The following is a 27,606-nucleotide window of genomic DNA, read 5'->3' on the forward strand; positions in this document are numbered from 1 at the left end:
TAGAGCACGGCGCTTGTAACGCCATGGTATTGGGTTCGATCCCCGGGACCACCCATACACAAAAATGTATGCATGCATGACTGTAAGTCGCTTTGGATAAAAGCGTCTGCTAAATGGCATATTATTATTATCAATTTATTATTTTCTTCTAATTGTTTTTTATTTCATTTAATTTGTTACTGTCTTTTCAGTACTGGTAGCGTTTTGGCATTCTGATAGGTCTTCCATAACGAGTTGATTTCACTGGTGTGTCAGTGTTTACATTGTTGGTTTTGGTGTTGTTGGTTTTGGAGAACACACAGGGAAGTAGTTTTTTTTTCCCAGGCTGACACTTGTTTCAGGTTCTCTTTCCACCGGTAAGTCCATTATGGTTTCTGAGTGTCTCTCTGGGGGTGTTGTTTCATGTGTGTCTCCGGTTCCTTCTGTAGATTCTCTCGTTTGGTGTTTTTTTTTTTACAATGTATGACCTTGGCTGGTCATGTTTTCCAAGTACAATTGCTGGTTGCCATTTGTTGTCTTGTCTGATCCTGACTCATTCTCCTTCCTTCATGAAAGCTAACGTGTGCCTTGGTCAAAGTAGTGTTTTTGTCTCTGTTGTCTGCTTGTGAGACGGCTCCTGACATGCTGATAGAGTCCTGGCTTTAACAATCTCTTTGATTTCGGAATCTTTGTCTTCAGCCTCCTTCCCATTAGTAGTTGTGCAGGTGAAAGATCTAGTCCATCCAGGGGTGTGTTTCTGTACTCAAGGAGAGCTACAGTGCCTTGCAAAAGTATTCATCCCCCTTGGCGTTTTTCCTGTAATTCCTGTAATTTAAATGGATTTTTATTTGGATTTCATGTAATGGACATACACAAAATAATCCAAATTGGTGAAGTGAAATGAAAAAAATTACTTGTTTCAAACAATTCTAAAAAAATAAATACTCACTTCAGTAGCACGGCAAATGTCTAATTCTCTAGCTACCAGGAGATCTGGTTCTCTGAGTAATCTGCCTCGCACTTGGTCATTTGTGATTCCACATACAACTCTGTCCCGTATCAGTGACTCATTAAGTTGTTGAAACTCAGTCTTTTGCTTTGTTTTTTAGATCAGTCACATAAGCATCAATTGACTCTGTTCGTCCTTGCACTCTCATAAAAAAACATTTGTTTTCTTGGCTCACAGTATGTTCGGAAAAGCTATTTTAATACACCCAAGTCATCTACATCATCGTCAAAATCAAACGTATTGAATACCTTGATTGCATAAATCTCCTGCCACTTCCAGGAATGTGGCACATTTCACTTTTTTCAGATTTTTCTGAGATGCCGCTGGCGACGATATAAAGGTTGAATTTCTGGATCCACACTCCAATTTGTCGGCTAGATTTCCCTTCAGAGTAGTTGGGGGTCTCATTTGTTTCATATTTCATCATGTGGAGCTTTCCTTTGTATCACTTTTTAACTTCTGACACCATGTAATATATCTCAGCACACTGAGGCAGGGATGTGGGTAAAAGAACAACGTTTATCTGGACGTCATGGGTCAAGTGCAAGTCCAGACGATCACATGTAGTAATTAGTAACAGCGCCACCCTCAGGCCACTCCAGGTAAGTACATGACAGTCTCCACCCATCTGGGGTCCCAGATCTAAATCAGTCCCTTATTAGAAGGGATGAAGAAGGGGGGGGCAGTGGGACTTTGAGGTCCAGATCTGAGTTTGGGGGCTGTACAGTATTCATTCACATTACACGGGTATAACTTTTCTAAACCATCGCTAACAAATTATGCGGTCCCACAGCGCCCTTTGCTGCTGAATATGAGTACTGCACGGTTAATCCATGCGCTCGTGGATATGTTGTGAATGTCTGCGACGACTGCTCTGAATTCTGCTACTCTGGTCTCTATCGTCAGGAGGTTGATTAAAACACACCGGGAGTGGTTGGTTTCCACTAGTTACCACAGCCACAAAGTGTAAAAAAATATATAAAAATTAATATAAACAAAAAATAGCTTTTTGGTCTTCATTTAAGGTTAGGGTTAGGCATAAGGTTAACATTGTGGCTAAGGTTAGGTTTAAAATCTAATCGTAAGAAGAGAAATTGAAGAAAAGGGCGGAGTTTATAACTCTGTGGCAGCTAGTGACGACGGTGTGGTTCGAGCCGAGATTGAGCGAGGACGACAATAACAGAAGTCTGTGAGCGACTTTCAGCTGACTTTTACATCGGATCCAACATATTCTGACTCGCCAAAGCCACCAACATCAGCTAATGTGTGCTTTCTTTCTCATGCTGACACGCGTCGAATAGTAGGTGAGTATCTGATGGTATATGAATATCGATAAGGTGTGTATCTGTTTTGAGTACACACCTACACATTGGTTGGTGAGTGACCGTGTATTCTGAACGTTCCTAGATATCTGTTCCATACAGTTATCCGTTTGATACGTTGTACCATAGATTCAATCAAATGAATGATGCAGGGAGTGTATAAAGGTTACTAGATTGCTGCTGCAGTGTGGAAAGGCAGATGAACCGGTTGAATGATTATTGTGTTTGGGGTAGATGCGTTGCCAAATATAGCCACTAAACTCGTTTCAGACTTAGTCAATCTCGGTTTGACGTGATTGTGATTTAGTCTAGTCTAGTCATCATCGTTCCGCAGCAGTTGTGCAAACCACAGAAGTAGAATTAAAGTCGTGAGGCCAACACGTGATACTTACGGATGCAAGATCAGCACTTCACAATCCTATAGTCCTCTCTGTTTTGACTGGCTCACCCAAGAGGTTGCAAAACTGCACAACCGACAAAACGCGGTGGGATTGAATCCCGGCCAATGTTGGAGTGATGGTTACTCCTGTTGTGCAATAAAATAGCAGAAAGGAAGACCTTATTTAATCACATCACACCTATAACTATATGAGTGGCATTGGTTCACAGGAACAATTATTGTGGCTTCATGTGGTCTGTCTGGTCACGTTTTCATCTCGGTTAACCCAGAACTGAAAGTTTGCGTAATTTGGTCAGATGCACAGTTATGTTTCCGTAGTCTGTCAACGCGAGATTACGTTTTCATAAACTCCCCCACTGTAGGCTGGCTGTATTCATTTTAAATGGACCGGTGTCATCCTAGTGGGTCTGTCACAGTCAAGGACACGGGGACAGACTCACAGTCATGGCATAGCCACGGGAAGTAGGGGCCCCCTGAAAAATCAGAAGTAAGAAAATATATATACATACAAAATTAATAGTCCTGTATTAGCGGACTGATATAGCCGTCTGTAGTGCGCCCCAAAAAATAATAATCCCCCACCCCCGAACATCTGAGTCAAGGACACCCTGCATGGCAACACATTGTCTAGGTTTAACCCATTAAATTGTTGGGTGCATTTATTTGTATTGTACCTTTTATTTAAGCATGGAGTCACCATTGAGAACAGGGTCTCTTTCGCAAGTCAGCCCTATACAGTACCAGTCAAACGTTTGGACACACCTACTCATTCAAGGGTTTTTCTTTATTTTTACTATTTTTTTTTACATTGTAGAATAATAGTGAAGACATCACAACTATGAAATAACACATATTCCATATAGTAACCAAAAAAGTGTTAAACAAATCAAAATATATTTTATATTTGAGATTCTTCAAATAGCCACCCTTAGCCTTGATGACAAGCTTTGCACATTATTGGCATTCTCTCAACCAGCTTCATGAGGTAGTCACCTGGAATACATTTCAATTAACAGGTGTACCTTCTTAAAAGTTAATTTGTGGAATTTCTTTCCTTCTTAATGCGTTTGAGCCAATCAGTTGTGTTGTGACAGGGTAGAGGGGGTATATAGAAGATAGCCCTATTTGGTAAAAGACCAAGTCCATATTATGGCAAGAACAGCTCAAATAAGCAAAGAGAAACAACAGTCCATCATTACTTTAAGACATGAAGGTCAGTCAATACGGAACATTTCAAGAACTTTTAAAGTTTCTTCAAGTGCAGTCACAAAAACCATCAAGCGCTATGATGAAACTGGCTCTCATGAGGACCGCCACAGGATTGGAAGACCCAGAGCTACCTCTGCTGCAGAGGATAAGTTCATTAGAGTTACCAGCTTCAGAATTTGCAGCCCAAATAAATGCTTCAGAGTTCAAGTAACAGACACATCTCAACATCAACTGTTCAGAGGAGACTGTGAATCAGGCCTTAATGGTCGAATTGCTGCAAAGAAACCATTACTAAAGGACACCAATAAGAAGAAGAGACTTGCTTGGGCCAAGAAACACGAGCAATGGACATTAGACCGGTGGAAATTTGTCCTTTGGTCTGGAGTCGAAATTTGAGATTTTTGGTTCCAACTGCCGTGGCTTTGTGAGACGCGGTGTGGGTGAACGGATGATCTCCACATGTGTATTTCCCACCGTAAAGCATGGAGGTGTTATGGTGTGGGGGTGCTTTGCTGATGACACTGTCTGTGATGTATTTAGAATTCAAGGCACACTTAACCAGCATGGCTACCACAGCATTCTGTAGTGATACGCCATCCCATCTGGTTTGGGCTTAGTGGGACTATCATTTGTTTTTCAACAAGACAATGACCCAACACACCTCCAGGCTGTGTAAGGGTTAATTTACCAAGAAGGAGAGTGATTGAGTGCTGCATCAAATGACCTGGCCTCCACAATACCCTGACCTTAACCCAATTGAGATGGTTTGGGGCTATAAGGTGAATGCACCTATTTGTAAGTCGCTCTGTATAAGAGCGTCTGCTAAATGACGTAAATGTAAATGTTTGGGATGAGTCGGACCACAGAGTGAAGGAAAAGCAGCCAACAAGTGCTCAGCATATGTGGGAACTCCTTCAAGACTGTTGGAAAAGCATTCCAGGTGAAGCTGGTTGAGAGAATGCCAAGAGTGTGCAAAGCTGTCATCAAGGCAAAGTGTGGCTATTTGAAGAATCTCAAATATAAAATATATTTTGATTTGTTTAACACTTTTGGTTACTACATGATTCCATATGTGTTATTTCATAGTTTTGATGTCTTCACTATTATTCTACTATGTAGAAAATAGTTTAAAAATACCCTGGAATGAGTAGGTGTGTCCAAACTTTTGACTGGCAGTGTATATTAAATTTTCAAAAATCAAATACTATATAAAATACAGCAAAACACAAATATTCAAGAAGAACAGTTACATTCCTCAATAAGAAGGTCCCCAATCAATATTTTTAATTGCCCGAGCGGCACCAGAACATCCAACTGTAATGTATTTTGTAGTTGGTTCCAGCAATGAGGTGCTTTAAAACTAAAAGCTGATTTACCTTATCTTTGTCCCGTGTGGCTCAGTTGGTAGAGCATGGTGCTTGCAACGCCAGGGTTGTGGGTTCGATTCTCACTGGGAACCAGTACGGGAAAAATGTATCCACTCACAACTGTAAGTCACTCTGGATAAGAGCGTCTGCTAAATGACTAAAATGTTAATCCAAAATCCCAGATATTTATAGGCGGGAACCCGATCGATGGGAGAACCATCCAATGAATAAATATGTAATCCATCTGAAACATTTTTGTGAGAATAACATATATTTATTCTTGCCCACATTAAGTACAAGTTTTAAACCAACAATGGCATTTTGTAAGGCAACAAAGTCAGATTTGCAGTTATAGCAACGCCTGGTCTACAGTTGCGTCAATGGCATTCATAACAGTACCGTCTGCCTACAGATGAATATTACACGTTTTAACAGATAGACCAATATTATTTATATAAATAGTAAAGAGAACAGGTCCTAAGGCAGACCCCTGCGGTACACCTTTTTTGTGTCTGATCTGACAGAGAATTCTCAAACCACTTGCGAGAAGCCTGATCCAGGCCTATTTCAGTCAGCCTGTGAATGAGAATGTAAACGGTCAACAGCGTCCAAGGCCCTGGAAAGGCTCTATAAGTAACGCAACGGTCAACGGCGTCCAAGGCCCTGGAAAGGTCTATAAGTAATGCAACGGTCAACGGCGTCCAAGGCCCTGGAAAGGTCTATAAGTAACGCAACGGTCAACGGCGTCCAAGGCCCTGGAAAGGCTCTATAAGTAACGCAACGGTCAACGGCGTCCAAGGCCCTGGAAAGGCTCTATAAGTAACGCAGAACAATGTTTTTATAATCGAAGCAAATTTAACACATCATATAGAACAAGCGTAGCAGCCGAAAACTGTGCTGTGTCCAGGTCTAAAACCCAGACTGGGGCACATTTTAAAGAATAGAGTGAGATGTTAAAGTTCTTAGCTGAGAGTTGGCCAGGGATTCTTAAAACTTTGGAAAGGCAACATAACTTGGAAATTGGACGGTAGTTATCCACGCCAGAAGGATCTCCTCCTTTATGTAGGGGGAGGACATATACTGCTTTCCAGATTTTAGGGGGGTTTGTTTCAGAGATTTGACTACTTTCCAGAAGTTCGCTGGATTCCCACCATGCATAGTGTGTGACTTTCTTGCCTTTATTTTTTGGATCCAGTCAAGGACAGATAAAACATTCCAACTGTGGTAGAAGTCAGGACTGTCGTTAACAGTTAACAGTGATGTTAGGTCTATGTAGACACAGAGGTAGACTGTCTCAACTAGGGAGGAGAGGTCGTTTTTTGCATTCCACTCTTAAGTGAAACACAGGCATCTATTGTCTAATGCTCTCTCAGAGCACCTCTTACCCAACTGTCTGTGATGTCCTTTTACCACGGTGTTAAAGAAAGAAAGACAGACCGACAGACAGACAGACAGACAGACAGACACACACATCTATAAGTATCTGAGTGATAGTGTTGTGGGTCATGTGCTGATGTCAGGGGTCACGGTCATCCTAAACAGCTGTTATAAGCGTGGAGGATGTTTGTGTGTCCCTGTTAAATGGTACAGATAACAGGACTATTATATCAATACTACGACTGTCATGGTCGTTGGTCAAAAGCATTACTGTGAGCTCTCTCTCCTTCCTCCGTCTGTAGGTGCTGTAGCCTGACTGCCCATACGGGCCTGATCCCCAGTGTTGCCTGAGTCTCTCCCCCACACTATGGCCCTCAACCTTGGGTAGAGCAGTCCTACACACCCCTGGAGAAGCACCTCACTGTCTCTCCTTTCCTCCCCCTCCACCTCTGTCCTTCTCTCTCCCAGTCTCCCCCTCCTGTCCCTCTTTCCTTTCTCCCTCCCTCACTCCCTCCCTCCTCCTCTCCCTCTCCCTCCCTCCTCCCCCCCTCTCCCTCCCTCCCTCCTCCCCCCCTCTCCCTCCCTCCTCCTCCCCTCTCCCTCCCTCCCTCCTCTCCCTCCCTCCTCCCCCCTCTCCCTCCCTCCCTGCTCCTCCCCCCTCTCCCTCCCTCCTCCTCCCCCTCTCCCTCCCTCCTCCTCTCCCTCTCCCTCCCTCCTCCTCCCCCTCTCCCTCCCTCCTCCTCCCCCTCTCCCTGTGTGTGATTATGGCTGATGGTACAGAGTCTCTACAGGCCAGTGTGAACTCCACCTACTGGGCAGCTCCTCCCATCCACTCCTCCCCTATGTCTGACGAGGAGACCGAGGGACTGGGCCCTGATGAGGTAAACAACATCAACGAGTTTCACGTTTTATTAGTCGTGTTTCGACATTCACATCACTAGGAGTTGCTCTGGACGCGCACAAAGCTACGGTAGACTAACTACAGCAGATAGAGGTGGTGAATGTGTCCTAAGAATGACCTTGTGTGTGTGTGTGTGTGTGTGTGTGTGTGTGTGTGTGTGTGTGTTCAAGTTTCAAGTTGTATTAGTTGTTTACACATGGTAAACACCACCCAACTAAATGCTGACTGCAGGTTCCTTCCAGACAATGCAAGAACAATAAGAACTAATACAAGAGAAGAATACCAACATTAAGTAAATGGCTCCGTAGAATAGAAGAAACATTTTTAGCATCAGTATAATACAGGAAGGCACAATTTATAGAACAATATGTACACGTGTTTTTGGGGAAGGGGGGGATTAAATTGTGCAGTATTTAGCAATCATAATAAGAGTCTGGTAGCAGCAGTTGTGATGTGTGTGTGTGTGGATGGATGGATGGGTGTGGATGGATGGGTGTGGATGGATGTGTGTGTGGATGGATGGGTGTGTGTGGATGGATGTGTGTGTGGATGGATGGATGGGTGTGTGTGGATGGATGGGTGTGTGTGTGTGGATGGATGTGTGTGGATGGATGGGTGTGTGTGGATGGATGGGTGTGTGTGGATGGATGGGTGTGTGTGGATGGATGGGTGTGTGTGGATGGATGGGTGTGTGTGGATGGATGTGTGTGTGGATGGATGTGTGTGTGGATGGATGGGTGTGTGGATGGATATGTGGATGTGTGTGTGTGTGTGTGTGCGTGTGTGAGGGGGTGCGTGTGTGCTAAGGTGCGGACATAACAACGTTTCATTTAGAAAGGCAGAAATCAAAAAGGTCTTGACATTATATTGTGTGTGTAGTGGAACCAAAAATCTCTAATTTCGACTCCAGACCAAAGGAGGATTTGTTTAACTCTTTTTTGGTTACTACATGATTCCATATGTGTTATTTCATAGTTTTGATGTCTTCACTATTATTCTACAATGTAGAAAATAGTAAAAATAAAGAAAAACCCTTGAATGAGTAGGTGTGTCCAAACTTTTGACTGGTACTGTATATTAAAACTTGTCTTATTTTCAAATGGTATACTAACCCAATGCTAACTTTTAGGCCTTTCCCCACATCTACCGTAACATATCCACTTCCTTACGTTGTAGATAGACAGGGCCCCTCTCCTGCCCAAGCAGCACCATGCAGGACCCCCGGGGGCCACTGGGCGGCCCTTAGCCTCCCGCCACTGTCCAGGAGACTCCTACTGTATGGTGTACATGGTCTTCTTCCTGTTGGGCATCGGCTCCCTGCTGCCCTGGAACTTTTTCATCACAGCCAAACACTACTGGACCTACAAGCTGAGTAATAACACCGACCCTACTGGCCACGGAGAGGAGCCTCGCTCAGATCTTAGCGTGAGTTGGTGAAGTGGTGTGTGTGCGTGTTTTTGTGTCTACTGCATTCATCTTATGACCGCTGTAGGAATTGGAACAGAGTGTTCTTTCGCTCGTCACACAGATCCAAAGCAACAACCATTTTATGAATCGCAATCTGGGTCAGGTGGGCGTCATTTGAAAGATTATTATATTGCCGACGTGGCTAGCTAAGTTATAAAATACGATATTACAGTGTTAGGCTTTCCAAAAGGCACTTCAGACAAACGGATTGTAATTTTGGTGAGCATAGAAAGGAGACGTGAGTGCATTCAGGTGCGTGTTTCCCCTGCTAATTGTCTCCACAATACGACAAACGGGCTCATTCTGTTCAGGACAACCCAGGGTATAACACATCAAACGGAGAACCTGAGCTCTGACGTCATGTATAGCGTGTTACCGTACAGCCACTGAGCTCTGACGTCATGTATAGCATGTTACTGTATAGCCACTGAGCTCTGATGTCGTCATGTATAGCATGTTACTGTATAGCCACTGAGCTCTGATGTCGTCATGTATAGCATGTTACTGTATAGCCACTGAGCTCTGATGTCGTCATGTATAGCATGTTACTGTACAGCCACTGAGCTCTGATGTCGTCATGTATAGCATGTTACTGCACAGCCACTGTGTTCCAATTTAGGCGTTTATCAATGACAAAATCTGCCATTTTCAACCCGTATACGGGCTGTGAGTGGAAAGGACTGATGAACACTAACTGTAAGTAGCTCTGGATAAGAGCGTCTGCTAAATGACTAACATGGAAACGTTTCCCTCTGGCCTTGACAGGACTACTTTGAGAGCTATCTGGCCATAGCCTCCACTGTACCGTCGGTCCTCTGTCTGGTACTCAACTACCTACTAGTTAACAGGTAACCTCCACTGTGTCCTCTGTCTGGTACTCAACTACCTACTAGTTAACAGGTAACCTCCACTGTGTCCTCTGTCTGGTACTCAACTACCTACTAGTTAACAGGTAACCTCCACACTGTCCTCTGTCTGGCATAGTGGACTCAACTACCTACTAGTTAACAGGTAACCTCCACTGTGTCCTCTGTCTGGTACTCAACTACCTACTAGTTAACAGGTAACCTCCACTGTGTCCTCTGTCTGGTACTCAACTACCTACTAGTTAACAGGTAACCTCCACTGGGTCCTCTGTCTGGTACTCAACTACCTACTAGTTAACAGGTAACCTCCACTGTGTCCTCTGTCTGGTACTCAACTACCTACTAGTTAACAGGTAACCTCCACTGTGTCCTCTGTCTGGTACTCAACTACCTACTAGTTAACAGGTAACATGCAAAACAAACAGAGGCCAAATCCCCCTTTAGAGGACATCATTAGAGGGACCAGATTCAGTCAGCCGATCAATAGACCTGGCTACAAACACTGGAGCCTGTGAGGTCATGTGTTCTCTCAGCCAAACAGACGGTCTGCTCTGTACCAGGTATGGATGGAGTCAGCTCAGGATATAAAGGAACATTATCCTTCCACACAGTGACCTTTTTATTTAACAGTCCTGCCGTGTTTGGACCTTTAAATGTAAGGGCTAAGGGAAGGGATCGCTGCTGCTACCTAAAACCAACACGTTTCGGCTTTTGGCCTTCTTCAGGGGTTTACTTTGATCAACATCCATTGTCCTCCAAGAGTTGCTGAATCTCCTCTGCTAAAGGCTTGGGTAAGCCTGATCCCAGATCTGTGTGTGCTACCGAACTTCAACTTGCCTCTCTGATGCAAGGGAACACAGTGATAGAACAGAGTGACGCCAATCCCTCAGTCTATCTCTGTCTCTCTCTCAGGTTGTCCCCAGCGGAGTGACGCCAATCCCTCAGTCTGTCTCTGTCTCTCTCTCAGGTTGTCCCCAGCGGAGTGACGCCAATCCCTCAGTCTGTCTCTGTCTCTCTCTCAGGTTGTCCCCAGCGGTGCGTATCCTGTCCTCTCTGATTGTCATCTTGGCTGTGTTCATAGTGACCACGGTCATGGTCAAGGTGTGTTATTTTTTTTTATATATATATATATACACACAGTGGGGGAAAAAAGTATTTAGTCAGCCACCAATTGTGCAAGTTCTCCCACTTAAAAAGATGAGAGAGGCCTGTAATTTTCATCATAGGTACACGTCAACTATGACAGACAAATTGAGAAAAAAAATCCAGAAAATCACATTGTAGGATTTTTAATGAATTTATTTGCAAATTATGGTGGAAAATAAGTATTTGGTCAATAACAAAAGTTTCTCAATACTTTGTTATATACCCTTTGTTGGCAATGACACAGGTCAAATGTTTTCTGTAAGTCTTCACAAGGTTTTCACACACTGTTGCTGGTATTTTGGCCCATTCCTCCATGCAGATCTCCTCTAAAGCAGTGATGTTTTGGGGCTGTCGCTGGGCAACACAGACTTTCAACTCCCTCCAAAGATGTTCTATGGGGTTGAGATCTGGAGACTGGCTAGGCCACTCCAGGACCTTGAAATGCTTCTTACGAAGCCACTCCTTCGTTGCCCGGGCGGTGTGTTTGGGATCATTGTCATGCTGAAAGACCCAGCCACGTTTCATCTTCAATGCCCTTGCTGATGGAAGGAGGTTTTCACTCAAAATCTCACAATACATGGCCCCATTCATTCTTTCCTTTACACGGATCAGTCGTCCTGGTCCCTTTACAGAAAAACAGCCCCAAAGCAAGATGTTTCCACCCCCATGCTTCACAGTAGGTATGGTGTTCTTTGGATGCAACTCAGCATTCTTTGTCCTCCAAACACGACGAGTTGAGTTTTTACTATTTTGGTTTCATCTGACCATATGACATTCTCCCAATCCTCTTCTGGATCATCCAAATGCACTCTAGCAAACTTCAGACGGGCCTGGACATGTACTGGCTTAAGCAGGGGGACACGTCTGGCACTGCAGGATTTGAGTCCCTGGCGGCGTAGTGTGTTACTGATGGTAGGCTTTGTTACTTTGGTCCCAGCTCTCTGCAGGTCATTCACTAGGTCCCCCCGTGCGGTTCTGGGATTTTTGCTCACCGTTCTTGTGATCATTTTGACCCCACGGGGTGAGATCTTGCGTGGAGCCCCAGATCGAGGGAGATTATCAGTGGTCTTGTATGTCTTCCATTTCCTAATAATTGCTCCCACAGTTGATTTCTTCAAACCAAGCTGCTTACCTATTGCAGATTCAGTCTTCCCAGCCTGGCGCAGGTCTACAATTTTGTTTCTGGTGTCCTTTGACAGCTCTTTGGTCTTGGCCATAGTGGAGTTTGGAGTGTGACTGTTTGAGGTTGTGGACTGGTGTCTTTTATACTGATAACAAGTTCAAACAGGTGCCATTAATACAGGTAACGAGTGGAGGACAGAGGAGCCTCTTAAAGAACAAGTTACAGGTCTGTGAGAGCCAGAAATCTTGCTTGTTTGTAGGTGACCAAATACTTATTTTCCACCATAATTTGCAAATAAATTCATTAAAAATCATACAATGTGATTTTCTGGATTTTTTTTCTCAATTTGTCTGTCATAGTTGACGTGTACCTATGATGAAAATTACAGGCCTCTCTCATATTTTTAAGTGGGAGAACTTGCACAATTGGTGGCTGACTAAATACTTTTTTTCCCCCACTGTATATGTAAATGTGTGTGTGTGGATATGTGTGTGTGTGTGTGTGTGTGTGTGTGTGTATATATATATATATATATATATATATATATATATATATATATATATATATATACACACGAAGTGACATGGGTAACATGCAGTGTAAATGTCAAGACTTGAATGTACGTGTGTCTAAGACGGTTTTCACCGCAGGACATTAAAGTTGATCCTACTGTACAGGTGGATTCATCTGGCTGTAGAGATCAGTTCTTCTTTGGGACTTTAGCCAGTGTTGCTCTGGTCAGTGGGGCCTCCAACCTCTTCTCTGGCTCTGTGTTCGGGATCAGCGGACATTTCCCAATGAGGATATCACAGGCACTCATATCAGGTATTACACACCAAACACACACACACACACACACGAAGGCTCTCATATTCAGAAGATTAATCTCTCTACGTACCTACTTAGCATGCCAATATCATGTACCCAACAGTCTAGTCTACATGATAAAAAATCCATAGCATACCCAAACTGTTCCCTTTGAGACTATCTGTATCTGTCCCATCACTGCTTACATTGACGCCACTTAGCCGGGGCTTTCATACCAAACAACTTAGAGTAAACACTCATCTGATTAGACATGCTTCTCATCCTTTATCCAGACATCATTCTATAAACAGCATGACACAGTCAGTCCTTTTGCCCTCTCTCCCTCCTCCCCTCTCTACCTCTATCCCCTCCCCCACCCCTCTATCCCCTCCCCCACCCCTCTATCCCCTCCCCCATCCCTCTATCCCCTCCCCATCTTTCTATCCCCATCCCTCTATCCCCACCCCCCCACCCCTCTATCCCCACCCCATCCCTCTATCCCCCTCCCTCTCTCCCCCCTCCCCCTCCCTCTCTCTCCCCCCTCCCTCCCTCTCTCCCCCTCCCTCCCCCTCTATCTCCCTCCCTCTCTCCTCCCTCCCTCTCTCTCTCCCTCCCTCCCTCCTCCCTCCCTCTCTCTCCCCCTCCCTCCCTCCTCCCTCCCTCTCTCTCCCCCTCCCTCCCTCCTCCCCTCCCCCTCCCTCTCTCCCCTCCTCCCTCCCCCATCCCTCTCTCCCACCCCCATCCCCCTCTCCCTCCCTCTCCCTCCCTCCCTCCCTCCCCCTCATCCCTCTCCCCTCCCCCCTCCTCCCCCTCTCCCCCTCCCCCCCTCCCCCCTCTCCCCCCTCTCTCCCAGGCCAGGCTATGGGAGGGACTATCAGTGCAGTAGCCTCCATAGTGGACCTGGCAGCAGCTAAAGATGTGACTGACAGCGCTCTAGCTTACTTCCTGACAGCTGACGTCTTCATCCTTCTCTGTATCATCATGTACCTGCTGCTGCCCAAACTGGCTTACTCACAGTAGGCACACACACACACACACACACACACACACACACACACACACACACACACACACACACACACACACACACTGCTGCTGCCCAAACTGGCTTACTCACAGTAGGTACACACACACACTGCTGCTGCCCAAACTGGCTTACTCACAGAAGGTACACACACACACACACACACACTGCTGCTGCCCAAACTGGCTTACTCACAGAAGGTACACACACACACACACACACACACACACACACTGCTGCTGCCCAAACTGGCTTACTCACAGTAGGTACACACACACACACACACACACACACACTGCTGCTGCCCAAACTGGCTTACTCACAGAAGGTACACACACACACACACACACACACACACACACACACACACACACACACACACACTGCTGCTGCCCAAACTGGCTTACTCACAGTAGGTACACACACACACTGCTGCTGCCCAAACTGGCTTACTCACAGAAGGTACACACACACACACACACACACACACACTGCTGCTGCCCAAACTGGCTTACTCACAGAAGGTACACACACACACACACACACACACACACACACACACACACACACACACTGCTGCTGCCCAAACTGGCTTACTCACAGTAGGTACACACACACACACACACACACACACACACACTGCTGCTGCCCAAACTGGCTTACTCACAGAAGGCACACACACACACACACACACACACACACACACACACACACACACACACACTGCTGCTGCCCAAACTGGCTTACTCACAGTAGGTACACACACACACACACACACACACACACACACACACACACACACACACACACACACACAAGCAAGCAAGAACACACACTCAGGCCAGTGCACAGCAATAACACTCATCATATGTCATGCTAACTAGGCTACCGAAGGCAACATCGTTACTGCTAACACCTAATTATAGACTGTCCAATAACGTGCGTCAGAGGCTGAGAGGAATGTGGGGCGAGAAGATGAGGAACTGTGTTTTAGTGACTCTGTGAGTTTTGTCCTGCTGTGGTCAGGCAAACCACAGTTAAATGAAACTAGTCCCCTCTCCCGAAACCAAGGAAACAGGCTTTATTCATACTGAGGTGTTCCCTAAAATAAACATTTCCCAGTTTCTGTTCATTAAAACCTTTTGATATGAGCCTTTGTCAAAATAAAAAAACTTCTCACAGAATGCTCTGTTGACCCAAAAGGCATCAATATCAACAACACATTAGCAGTAGAGACACACTACCGGTCAAAGGTTTTAGAACATCTACTCATTAAGGGTTTTTCTTTATTTTTTACTATTTTCTACATTGAAGAATAATAGTGAAGACATCAAAACTATGAAATAACACACATGGAATCATGTAGTAACCAAAAAAGTGTTAAAGAAATGAAAATGTATTTTATATTTGAGATTCTTCAAATAGCCACCCTTTGCCTTGATGACAGCTTTGCATACTCTTGGCATTCTCTCAATATAATATATTTTGATTTGTTTAACACTTTTTTTTTTTGGTTACTACATGATTCCATATGTGTTATTTCATAGTTTTGATGTCTTCACTATTATTCTACAATGTAGAAAATAGTAAAAAAAAAATAAAGAAAAACCCTGGAATGAGTAGGCGTTCAAAAACCTTTGACCGGTAGTGTAGGTCTAATATACCATGAGGTGCTCTTAGATAACGGGAAGGGATATTATAGAACAAAGATACGTTGATGCTGAACAGCAAACAATGCAGAAAAAGCATTTCTGGGAAAGTAAAGCAGGATGTTTTTTTGCACAAAGGCTTTTTGGACATTGTTGACTATTCAGCATCAACTTCTGTTTGTTCTAATACATTACAAGGGCTATAAGGTCAAATTACACAATTACATACAGAGACAACATATTATAGACCTTTTTATAATAATACATTATAAAGGGCTTATACATAGTTATAGCAAGTAATAAAACATATACCTACAGGTGTTACCAAATGTTATTGCATAGATGATACATTATTTTTAAAATGTTGCGTACTTGCCCGAAAAACCGTTTCCCTTCCTCAGGCACTACATGCTGGCAGCAGAGTACAGCAGTGCGGCGACCCTACCGGAGCCCCGTGGTGAGGCGGACGGCCAGGAGGGAGCACCAGCGAGCACCGTCTCCTCCGTGTCCATCCCTCCTCTAAAACCCATCCTTCAGAAGACGTGGATCCTGGGTCTCAGCGTCTTCTACGTATTCTTCATCTCTATAATGGTGTTCCCCGCCGTCTCCTCTGGGATCCAGGTAGAAGAACTTAGACGTCGCCTTATTAACAATGGCAGTAAAAATTATTAACAAAGGGGGGTAAACAGTGCTGCTATCTTCTAAGAAAATTGTCTTTTTATGTTATCTTATCTGATGTTGTCTTCTCTTCTCAGTCTGTTAACCGGAACAGTGGCAGCCCCTGGACAACAACATACTTCACCCCACTCACCAGGTGACAATCGGATTGATTCAGCTCTTTATCTTGTCTGGTCGATTAACACATTTTATTTGTCACATGCGCCGAATACAACAGGTGTAGACCTTACAGTGAAATGCTTACTGACAAGCCCTTAACCAACAATGCAGTTTTAGGAAAAATAAGATTTAAGAAAATATTTACTAAATAAACTAAATAACACAATAAAATAACAATAAGGAGGCTATATACAGGGGATACTGGTACCGAGTCAATGTGCGGGGGTACAGGTTAGTCCAGGTAATTTGTACACGTAGGTAGGGGTAGAGTGACTATGCATAGATAATAAACAGCGAGTAGCAGCAGCGTACAAAAAGGGGGGGGGGGGGGGGGGGGTCAATGCAAATAGTCTGCCACATCCGACGAGCGTCAGAGCCGGTGTAGTACGATTCAATCTTAGTCCTGTATTGACGCTTTGCCTGTTTGATGGTTCGTCGGAGGGCATAGCGGGATTTCTTATAAGCGTCCGGGTTAGAATCCCGCTCCTTGAAAGCGGTAGCTCTACCCTTTAGCTCAGTGGGGTATGTACGTACGGTCACTGTGGGGACGATGTCGTCGATGCACTTATTGATGAAGCCGGTGACTGATGTGGTGTACTCCTCAATGCCATCAGATGAATCCCGGAACATATTCCAGTCTGTGCTAGCAAAACAGTCCTGTAGCTTAGCATCTGCATCATCTGACCACTTTTTTATTCACTGAGTCACTGGTGCTTCCTGATTTAAGTTTTTGCTTGTAAGCAGGAATCAGGAGGATAGAATTATGGTCAGATTAGCCAAATGGAGGACGAGGGAGAGCTTTGTATGCGTCTCTGTGTGTGGAGTAAAGGTGGCCTAGAGTTTATTTATTTTTTTGTCTGGTTGCACATTTAACATGCTGGTAGAAATGAGGTAAAATGGATTTAAGTTTCCCTGCATTAAAGTCCCCGGCCACTAGGAGCGCCACCTCTGGGTGAGCAATTTCTTGTTTGCTTATGGCCTTATACAGCTCATTGAGTGTGGTCTTGGTGTATCTACGCTTCCTGTATCTATACTTGATATGCCATCACATGTTGCACAGGGCCTGTATTCATAGAGGAGTGCTGGTCTGGGATCAGTTGAGCCTTTTAGATCATAATGAAATGGATGACATGGACAGGGACGACCTGATCCTAGATCATCACTCCTACTCTGAGATGGGGGGATAATAAAGTCATTATTTTCTCTCCAGCTTCTTCCTGTATAACGTGGCTGACTTCTGTGGTCGTCAGGCCACGGCCTGGCTGCAGGTTCCAGGCCCCACCAGTAGAGTCCTACCTTCCCTGGTCCTCTCCCGGACAGTCCTGGTGCCTCTCCTCATGTTATGCAACTACCAGGTAAAGAAGGGAGAGAACGTCCTCAACTCTTGTCCTCTAGTGGAAATAAGTTAAATGGTGCATGGAGGAGCCAACAGTCGATTAGCCTGAGTGCCAGTCTGTCTGTGCTATCATGCCAACTCCTTGTCACTCATTGTCACTTGGCTAGACAATGACCGCAATGAAGTTGGCAAGAGCACAAACAGATCTGGGACCAGGCTATAGAAGGAGAAAACAGATCTGGGACCAGGCTTGGACAGTCGATCACATCAAAGATAAAAAAAAAAGACCAGCACTCGGTTGAATAGAAGTTGCAATTAAAGCTTTGTTTAAAAAAAAAAAAAAAAGGTTTCTTATTGCAACACGTCTTAATAGTCTTTTTAGTAACGCCTTCTATGAAGTATGTGCGTATACTGCTTTATAACGTCCTTTATAAAGTTTTATAATACACTTATGTGTTATGACATTGACTATTAGCTTCTTTTTCCCCCTGTAACTACCAAAAAGGCCAGCACTGTTGCGATTGAAGCAAATGGAACCCTATTCCCCAAATGGAACCCTGTTCCCCAAATGGAACCCTGTTCCCCAAATGGAACCCTGTTCCCCAAATGGAACCCTATTCCCCAAATGGAACCCTGTTCCCCAAATGGAACCCTATTCCCCAAATGGAACCCTATTCCCCAAATGGAACCCTGTTCCCCAAATGGAACCCTATTCCCCAAATGGAACCCTGTTCCCCAAATGGAACCCTGTTCCCCAAATGGAACCCTGTTCCCCAAATGGAACCCTGTTCCCCAAATGGAACCCTGTTCCCCAAATGGAACCCTATTCCCTATACATAATGCACTACTGTTGACCAGGGCCCATAGAGATGCAGCCTTTGTTTTTTAAATTTAGTTTATCTAATAGCAACTTGTCTTAATAATATTTTCTTTGTGTAACCTCCAGCCCAGAGACCACCTTCACACGGTCCTCTTCAGCCACGACCTCTTCCCAGTCGTCTTCATCTGTCTCCTGGGCGTCTCCAACGGGTACCTGGGCACCCTGCCCATGATCTACGGGCCCAAGGTGGTGACGCGGGACCTGGCGGAGCCCGCAGGCGTGGTGATGAGCTTCTTCCTGACGTTGGGACTGGCTGTGGGATCGGCCTTCTCTGTGTTGATAGTACACTTCATCTGAAGAGGAGGAGGAGGAGGAGGAGGAGACGTCGCCTGACGTCCTGCTTACCTGGACGGATGTCGAATTTCGCAGTGAATCTTGAGCGACCTGGCTGGACTTCTCTGTCCTCGTAGTCCACTGTATCTGAGGAAGAGGTGGAGTAAAGCCTTGATTCAATCAGATCAAAGCATTAGCCGGCGATACCCGACACCCACATAAATGTATGGATTGTTTTTGTGATTTGACTAAAGGCAGTACACAGTCGGTTCAGTTCTCCCCATGCAATATAACAAGTCATCTACATTTCCTGTTTTGAAAACTGGATTTCATAGTTTGATAATAAATGTTTCCAGTAAATCCTTTTGTCAGTTCTTCTCCCTTCCACCCATCATCATCATCATCATGGTTATCATCACAGAGGTGTAATAAGAACTGTAGACTGCATCCAAGATGGCCGACCGTTGTTTTCAAGGTAATTACTCACGTTCACATACAGTTGAAGTCGGAAGTTTACATACACTTAGGTTGGAGTCATTAAAACTTGTTTTTCAACCACTCCACAAATTTCTTGTTAACAAACTATAGTTTTGGCAAGTCGGTTAGGACATCTACTTTGTGCATGACACAAGTAATTTTTCCAACAATTGTTTACAGACAGATTATTTTCACGTATAATTCACTGTACCAGTGGGTCAGAAGTTTACATAGACTAAGTTGACTGCGCCTTTAAACAGCTTGGAAAATTCCAGAAAATGATGTCATGGCTTTAGAAGCTTCTGATAGGCTAATTGACATCATTTGAGTCAATTGGAGGTGTACCTGTGGATGTATTTCAAGGCCTACCTTCAAACTCAGTGCCTCTTTGCTTGACATCATGGGAAAATCAGCAAAGACCTCAGAAAAAATTTGTAGACCTCCACAAGTCTGGTTCATCCTTGGGAGCAATTTCCAAATGCCGGAAGGTACCACGTTCATCTGTACAAACAATAGTACGCAAGTATAAACACCATGGGACCACGCAGCCGTCATACCGCTCAGGAAGGAGACGCGTTCTGTCTCCTAGAGATGAACGTACTTTGGTGCGAAAAGTGCAAATCAATCCCAGAACAACAGCAAATGACCTTGTGAAGATGCTGGAGGAAACAGGTACAAAAGTATCTACAGTAAAACGAGTCCTATATCGACATAACCTGAAAGGCCGCTCAGCAAGGAAGAAGCCACTGCTCCAAAACCGCCATAAAAAAGCCAGACTATGGTTTGCAACTGCACATGGGGACAAAGATCATACTTTTTGGAGAAATGTCCTCTGATCTGATGAAACAAAAATAGAACTGTTTGGCCATAATGACCATTGTTATGTTTGGAGGAAAAAGGGGGTTGCTTGCAAGCCGAAGAACACCATCCCAACCGTGAAGCACGAGGGTTGCAGCATCATGTTGTGGGGGTGCTTTGCTGCAGGAGGGACTGGTACACTTCACAAAATAGATGGCATCATGAGGAAGGAAAATGATGTGGATATATTGAAGCAACATCTCAAGACATCCGTCAGGAAGTTAAAGCTTGGTCGCAAATGGGTCTTCCAAATGGATAATGACCCCAAGCATACTTCCAAAGTTGTGGCAAAATGGCTTAAGTACAACAAAGTCAAGGTATTGGAGTGGCCATCACAAAGCCCTGACCTCAATCCTATAGAAAATCTGTGGGCAGAACTGAAAAAGCGTGTGTGAGCAAGGAGGCCTACAAACCTGACTCAGTTACACCAGCTCTGTCAGGAGGAATGTGCCAAAATTCACCCAACTTATTGTGGAAGCTTGTGGAAGGCTACCCGAAACGTTTGACCCAAGTTAAACAATTTAAAGGCAATGCTACCAAATCCTAATTGAGTGTATGTAAACTTCCGACTTCAACTGTATGCCCAGGGTTGCCAGGTCTAGGGCCTGGGTCCCTAAGCGACAGCTTATGACTGGAGCCGGCCCTGCTTAACACCACACAGTGTTTCTGTGCACGCATCATTTTGGTGATGTTGCCAGCCAACCCTCTATATGCAGCTAATATATACATTTACATTTACATTTTAGTCATTTAGCAGACGCTCTTATCCAGAGCGACTTACAGGAGCAATTAGGGTTAAGTGCCTTGCTCAAGGGCACATTAACGTCATTTAGCAGACGCTCTTAGCCAGAGCGACTCACAAATTGGTGCGTTCACCCTATAGCCAGTGGGATAACCACTTTACAATTTGGGGGGTAGAAGGATTACTTTATCCTATCCCAGGTATTCCTTAAAGAGGTGGGGTTTCAAATGTCTCCGGAAGGTGGTGAGTGACTCCGCTGTCCTGGCGTCGTGAGGGAGCTTGTTCCACCATTGGGGTGCCAGAGCAGCGAACAGTTTTGACTGGGCTGAGCGGGAACTATGCTTCCGCAGAGGAAGGGGAGCCAGCAGGCCAGAGGTGGATGAACGCAATGCCCTCGTTTGGGTGTAGGGACTGATCAGAGCCTGAAGGTACAGAGGTGCCGTTCCCCTCACTGCTCCATAGGCAAGCACCATGGTCTTGTAGCGGATGCGAGCTTCAACTGGAAGCCAGTGGAGTGTGCGGAGGAGGGGGGTGACGTGAGAGAATTTGGGAAGGTTGAACACCAGACGGGCTGCGGCATTCTGGATGAGTTGTAGGGGTTTAATGGCACAGGCAGGGAGGCCAGCCAACAGCGAGTTGCAGTAGTCCAGACGGAGTTGCAGTAGTCCATAATATAGGATGACTCGTTGGAGAGAACAGAGCTAGAAGGCAGGCTGGCTGCTACTGCATGAGAACACAGATGACATAACGACATGGAATAAAATAAAATGTGTGTGTATATGCACAACAACTGAAATATTACCCAAATGAAATATTTTATTAAAGTGATGTGAATAAATGATGGTTAATAAGTGATAAGCAGTAATGGGCAGTCACTACCATCATGGGACTTTTTATTCATTGTGTTATTCTGTGTTAAATGTTCTGCATTCAACCCACATAGGGCCTGATTCAGACACAGGAAACGTACACTTCTCAGTAGTTGGTATTCAGACTTACCTTATGCAGGTGCGTAACAGACTTTGCAGGCGTGGTTCCCTTGCGCTCTGAAAACCCTCCCACTTGCTGGCCTACAGATTTTCTCATGGAGTTTTACTTCAGTAGGGTTTTTAAGTACATTTATCTAAAGCCATCCCTTTGATTTTGGTGTACCTTTTTTTAATTTGAATGTTCTTGACACAGACTCACTAGAATATATGGAGAGAATGTTCAGAATATAGGGATCAATGACAGGAAGCCATATTCGGCTCCTTTCCAGCACCAACTGGTAGACTAAAAACATACTATGATCATGTGTATTATTTAGGGTTAGGAAAGTATTTATAAATAAATACATAAATAAAATGGTTTGGGACAGCCTTTTACGCACTAAATATATTGGTGAATCAAAAAATACAGTGGTTTGAGTCATTCTAAAAGTTGCCATATTCAATCCATAAAATATTGGAAGGTGAGAAAAGTGTACAATAGAGGTTGTTGAACAGTAGTCCTAAAAATCTACCCTAATAATCTTCACTAAATCATGGAACTGTGATGACAATGGTCCAGTCGTGGTGAACCGTGTGCCCGGCTCTATGTTTAACCTGCTAGGTGTATGGCCTGCTGTTCCATAATGATTCAAATAGGTTACATGTCCCAAATTATTGCACATCTTTGTAATGTTAGTCTAATAATCAGCCACTATTGCTAGCGATATTTGAATATTCATTTCTCTACCACAAGCCGCCTCCAACGCCGTTTTAAATCATTTGGCAGTACATTCTCAGGAACGTGACAGATAAAATAAATAAACTTATGATGTAGGCTAATGGAATGATGCAGAACGTAAGGAAACTTAACACTAAAGTCATCAGTATTGCAGCCAGAGGACTTTTCACAGTCCCCAGGAACTGAACAAAAATATAAATGCAACAATTTTACTGAGTTACAGTTCACATAAGGAAATCAGTCAATTGAAATAAATAAATTAGGCCCTAATCTATGGATTTCACATGACTGGGCAGGGGCGCAGCCATGGGTGGGCCTGGGAGGGCATAGGCCCACCCTCTGGGGAGCCAGGACCTGCCAATCAGAATGAGTTTTTCCTCACAAAGGGGCATTATTACAAACAGAAATCCTCCTCAGTTTCATCAGCTGCCCGGGTGACTGGTCTCAGACGATCCCACAGGTGAAGAAGCTGGATGTGGAGGTCCTGGGCTGGAGTGGTTACACGTGGTTTGCGGTTGTGAGCCCGGTTGGACTTACTGCCAAATGATTTAAAACGGCGTTGGAGGCGGCTTGTGGTAGAGAAATGAATGTTCAAATATCTGGCAACAGCTCTAGTAGACATTCCTTCAGTCAGCATGCCAATTGCACGCTCCCTCAAAACTTGAGATATCTGTGGCATTGTGTTGTGTGACAAAACTGCACATTTTAGAGTGGCCTTTTATTGTCCCCAGCACTAAGTGAACTTGTGTAATGATCATGCTGTTTAATCATCTTGATATGCCACACCTGTCAGGTGGATGGATTATCTTGGCAAAGGAGAAATTCTCAGTAACAGGGATGTATGAAAAAAAAAAAAAATGAAGTATGCACTCACTACATTTAAGTCGCTCTGGATAAGAGTGTCTGCTAAATGACTAAAAATGTAAAAGTAAACAAATTTGGCAACATAATTTGAGAGAAATACGCTTTTTGTGCATATGGAAAAGTACTAAGTACTGTTGTACTGTTGTTATTCTGTCTCTCACTGTTCAAATAAACCTACCATTAAAATTATAGACTGATCATGTCTTTGTCAGTGGGCAAACGTACAAAATCAGCAGGGGATCAAATACTTTTTTCCCTCACTGTAGGCTGTGTGTGATGTTTTAAATGTATGTAGTTCAGTCGTTGACTAATAATGTTCTGTACTATGTCATGTTTCATGTGGACCCCAGGAAGAGTTGCTGCTGCTTTTAGCAGCGGCTAATGGGGATCCTAATAAATACCAATCCCAAAGTCAGTGACAGTTATAAATGTATGTCGGTGTAACTGACGGTGGCTGCCGATAGTGGCTAATATTTAACAGGTTACAAATTGTAAATAAATAAATAACAAGTGCATAAAAGGGAATTACGTTGCTTTAACTCGGGTCGGAATTCCCCCCATAATGCATAGTGCATTTTTATTGTTAACAAACCGAAACTACCTGTGACCAGGCAATATCGGTGAGAGGAGCGCCCTTTATCAAATCAAACAATAATCTGTGCTGCCAGATGATATTGTCAACAAAGCAATGGTTCTTTGTTCAGATACACCTCTTTTCTATACAAATGTGTTACATTTTCTAACTGGTTTTCCTTGGGAAGGCAGATAAAATGCATTTTGATTTAGAGCTCACAAAATGTTTACATGTAAAATGTGAAAACTCTGAATCCTAAATCGTTACTCCACATGCTTGACATTAGGGGTGTACCGAGTACCCATACAAAACAAGTATTGTAATGAATATGGAGAATTTTCAGAATACGATTGAGTATTTTGTGTAATTATCGTGATTAGAAAAAAAGTAATGATCTGTTTCCGGCGCGCATCCCTCTCACTCAGTGTCAACGGGTGTTCACTGTAAATAACTCAATTGGCTAGTTCTGTTTGGATGTAACATAACAAATTCTGCTGTCTGAAATGAAACAGTCGGGGTCGTAGGTTGAGCCTCCTGCCACAATCGGAGGAAAACAAGCCCCTCCCTCCGTTATCACTTTCCCAGACACACACACACACACACACCACCCCATTTAGCCATACCTTAGGTTTAGCTGTATTTTTAGACACTCCGTTTAGCCACAACTTAGGTTTAGCTGTATTTCTACACACCCCATTTAGCCATACCCTAGGGTTAGCAGTATTTCTACACACCCCATTTAGCCATATCCTAGGGTTAGCAGTATTTCTACACACCCCATTTAGCCATACCTTAGGTTTAGCTGTATTTCTACACACCCCATTTAGCCAAACCCTTGGTTTAGCTGTATTTCTACACACCCCATTTAGCCATACCCTAGGGTTAGCAGTATTTCTACACACCCCATTTAGCCATACCTTAGGTTTAGCTGTATTTCTACACACCCCATTTAGCCATAGCTGTATTTTAACACATCCCATTTAGCCATACCCTTGGTTTAGCTGTATTTTAACACACCCCATTTAGCCATACCTTAGGGTCAGCTGTATTTCTACACACCCCATTTAGCCATACCTTAGGTTTAGCTGTATTTTAACACACCCCATTTAGCCATACCTTAGGTTTACCCCCCTAATCAAACCCGCCTGCCTGAAAATTGTAGAGAGGCTGTGTGGCTGGATGGTGGTGGATAAAGTCAGAACCGTCCCACTCTCTGACAAATACAGAATTGATCAAATGGCTGGAGATTGTCAAAACCAGCTGCACGAGAAGCTTAGGAATGTTCCCTTTGCCATTCAGTTGGATGAAACAACAACAGTGTCAGACGAATCCGTGCTCATCGTTTATGTGCAATATATTGACGGTGACGACTTGAAACAAGACATTCTTATGTCTACCAATCTAGCCACAACAACAACAGGCCAATATATTTTTTTTATAGCTATGGACTCATATCTCTCGTCCAACAATCTGCCCTAGGAGAATATTGTTGCATGCTGCACTGCTGGGGCTGCAGCGTTGATGGGCAAAAACTAGGGATTTAACAGCCGATTGAAGGAAAAAGTCCCGGAGTGCGCGATTTTCCACTGCATGCTACATCGCCAAGCATTGGCCAGTAAAAAACACGTTCAGAAGACCTTAGTAACACCCTGGCAACTGTTGTAAACTTAATTAAGGCTCGCCCCACTAACAAGAGACTGTTTGCCCAGCTGTGTGAGGATGAAGCGCATCAAACGCTGCTGTTACACACAGAGGTACGCTGGTTGTCACGTGAACAAGTGCTTGTGCGTTTTATGGAACTGCAGGAAAATATAAAGGAATTCTTGCAAGATCACAATCGACCACTGCGCGAACAGCTGACGGATGCGTTTTGGATCAAAACGGCATACCTAGTGGATACATTCACTCTCTACAACGAGACAAACAAGCGGATGCAGGGTCCTGAATCAAACGTCATGCACTGCAAAGACCCTCTCGACGCTTTTGTGCGGAAACTGGAGTACAGAGTTGGAAAAAATGTCAAAAGGGGAGCTACAACAATTTCCACTGCTGATGAAACAGTCTGGTGGCACTGTGCCTGCGTCTTTACGCACTGAGTTTACCCCGCACACGAACATGCTTCGGGAGGAAATTAAATCCCATTTTGCCGATGCTGACGAATACTTATCAAATACCACAGCTTTTCTTAGATACAAGTAGGGGGGGGGGGCTCCAAGGAAAAAAAGGTTGGGAACCACTGTCCTAGGTGGACAGGCAGACAGAAAGATGTACTTGCAGACTGGGTAAAAACAGAATCAAATGCAAATGTTGTAGCTTGTGGTGTCATTACCTTGACATGCTTTTCAGATAGTGGCTAGACAGAAGCCACTAACTCTTCTTTATTCAAAATGGAAAAGTAAAATAAATAGAACCTAATCAAGCTAATGTATACAGTAAAACGGGTTGCTAGTGTCGTAGTAAATATATTATGTTATAGCTTGGTCTGGCTAAAATTTTGTGCATGACCCATCTTGTGTTGGGCCTTCGGATTTAATACAATGGACAAAGACTTCTATCTTGTCGGCCTTGTCAGCAGGTGGCTAAGAACAACACCCACGCCATAGGTCTCTCAGTCCTTCCAACTCACGAGTTCTCCCATGACACACACAAACACAAACACACACACACACACACACATTATTACTGATAACACACGCACACACAAAATCCCCTCTTTCGGCTGAACATTTTCCCAAAACACACACACACACACACACACATTATTACACACACACACATTATTACTGATAACACACGCACACACAAAATCCCTTCTTTTAGGCTGAACATCTGAAGACAGACAACCCGACTCAGAGCCAATGCAATGGAAGTGACCTCGACCAACTCATCAGGACCAATCAGAAGATCAGAACTCCTAGAATCAACCTACTTTATTTTATTGTATAAAATGTCAGCACACAATGTTTAGGCGCGCTCTCAGATATCTCCCTACGAGATTGACGAACGGGTCCGTGCACGCTATTTACAGATATCTTTACCTCTGAATAAACTGCCTTATATTATACAATTATCCACCGCGTCCGAAAGTCTCTACTTGGTCTCCGTTCTCCAGTAAACTTGTTTTATCAACAGAACTTGGTAGCAGAGGATGGTTTTCTAACTCTGAATTCGGTCCATAAAAGTTGATAGAGACAGGAGACAAGTAAGAGACGGATCTGAAAGGACGGGTGACCTGTCCGCAGGAGCAGCCGGGAATCCAGCTCGCCTCAGGAAACTGATCTAGACGGCCGTCAATACAAAGGTAAGCAGAACCTGTTAAAACAAAATCTGCATATTGTATTGTAGGATAAACCCAAATTATGATCAGTAGTACTGGGCGTGAGTATGGATTACTGATAAATTTATAACATAT

General features: G+C 44.1%; 1 protein-coding gene across 1 annotated transcript; it reads left to right on the forward strand.

Moving 5' to 3' along the window:
* The first annotated feature begins 7,355 nt into the window (after positions 1-7,355).
* Positions 7,356-19,332, forward strand: slc29a3 (solute carrier family 29 member 3). The gene is made up of 10 exons (XM_041892887.2): positions 7,356-7,544; positions 8,741-8,989; positions 9,797-9,879; positions 10,920-10,998; positions 12,844-12,991; positions 13,827-13,989; positions 16,048-16,267; positions 16,402-16,460; positions 17,694-17,838; positions 18,766-19,332. The coding sequence occupies exons 1-10, from the start codon at positions 7,428-7,430 to the stop codon at positions 18,994-18,996; spliced, it is 1,494 nt and encodes a 497-aa protein (XP_041748821.1). The 5' UTR covers positions 7,356-7,427; the 3' UTR covers positions 18,997-19,332.
* Positions 19,333-27,606: the final 8,274 nt, after the last annotated feature.

The sequence above is a fragment of the Coregonus clupeaformis genome, unplaced genomic scaffold (genome assembly GCF_020615455.1).
Source record: "Coregonus clupeaformis isolate EN_2021a unplaced genomic scaffold, ASM2061545v1 scaf0669, whole genome shotgun sequence".
NCBI classification, from domain to species: domain Eukaryota; kingdom Metazoa; phylum Chordata; class Actinopteri; order Salmoniformes; family Salmonidae; genus Coregonus; species Coregonus clupeaformis.

What these genes read in the sequence shown, in the direction of transcription:
- slc29a3 (XM_041892887.2), top strand. Translation starts at nt 7,428, where the DNA reads ATGGCTGATGGTACAGAGTCTCTACAGGCCAGTGTGAACTCCACCTAC. An exon ending in ATCACAGGCACTCATATCAG is followed by an intron (nt 12,992 to 13,826) that starts GTATTACACACC and finishes CCTCTCTCCCAG; the next exon opens with GCCAGGCTATGGGAGGGACT. An exon ending in TACTTCACCCCACTCACCAG is followed by an intron (nt 16,461 to 17,693) that starts GTGACAATCGGA and finishes TTTTCTCTCCAG; the next exon opens with CTTCTTCCTGTATAACGTGG.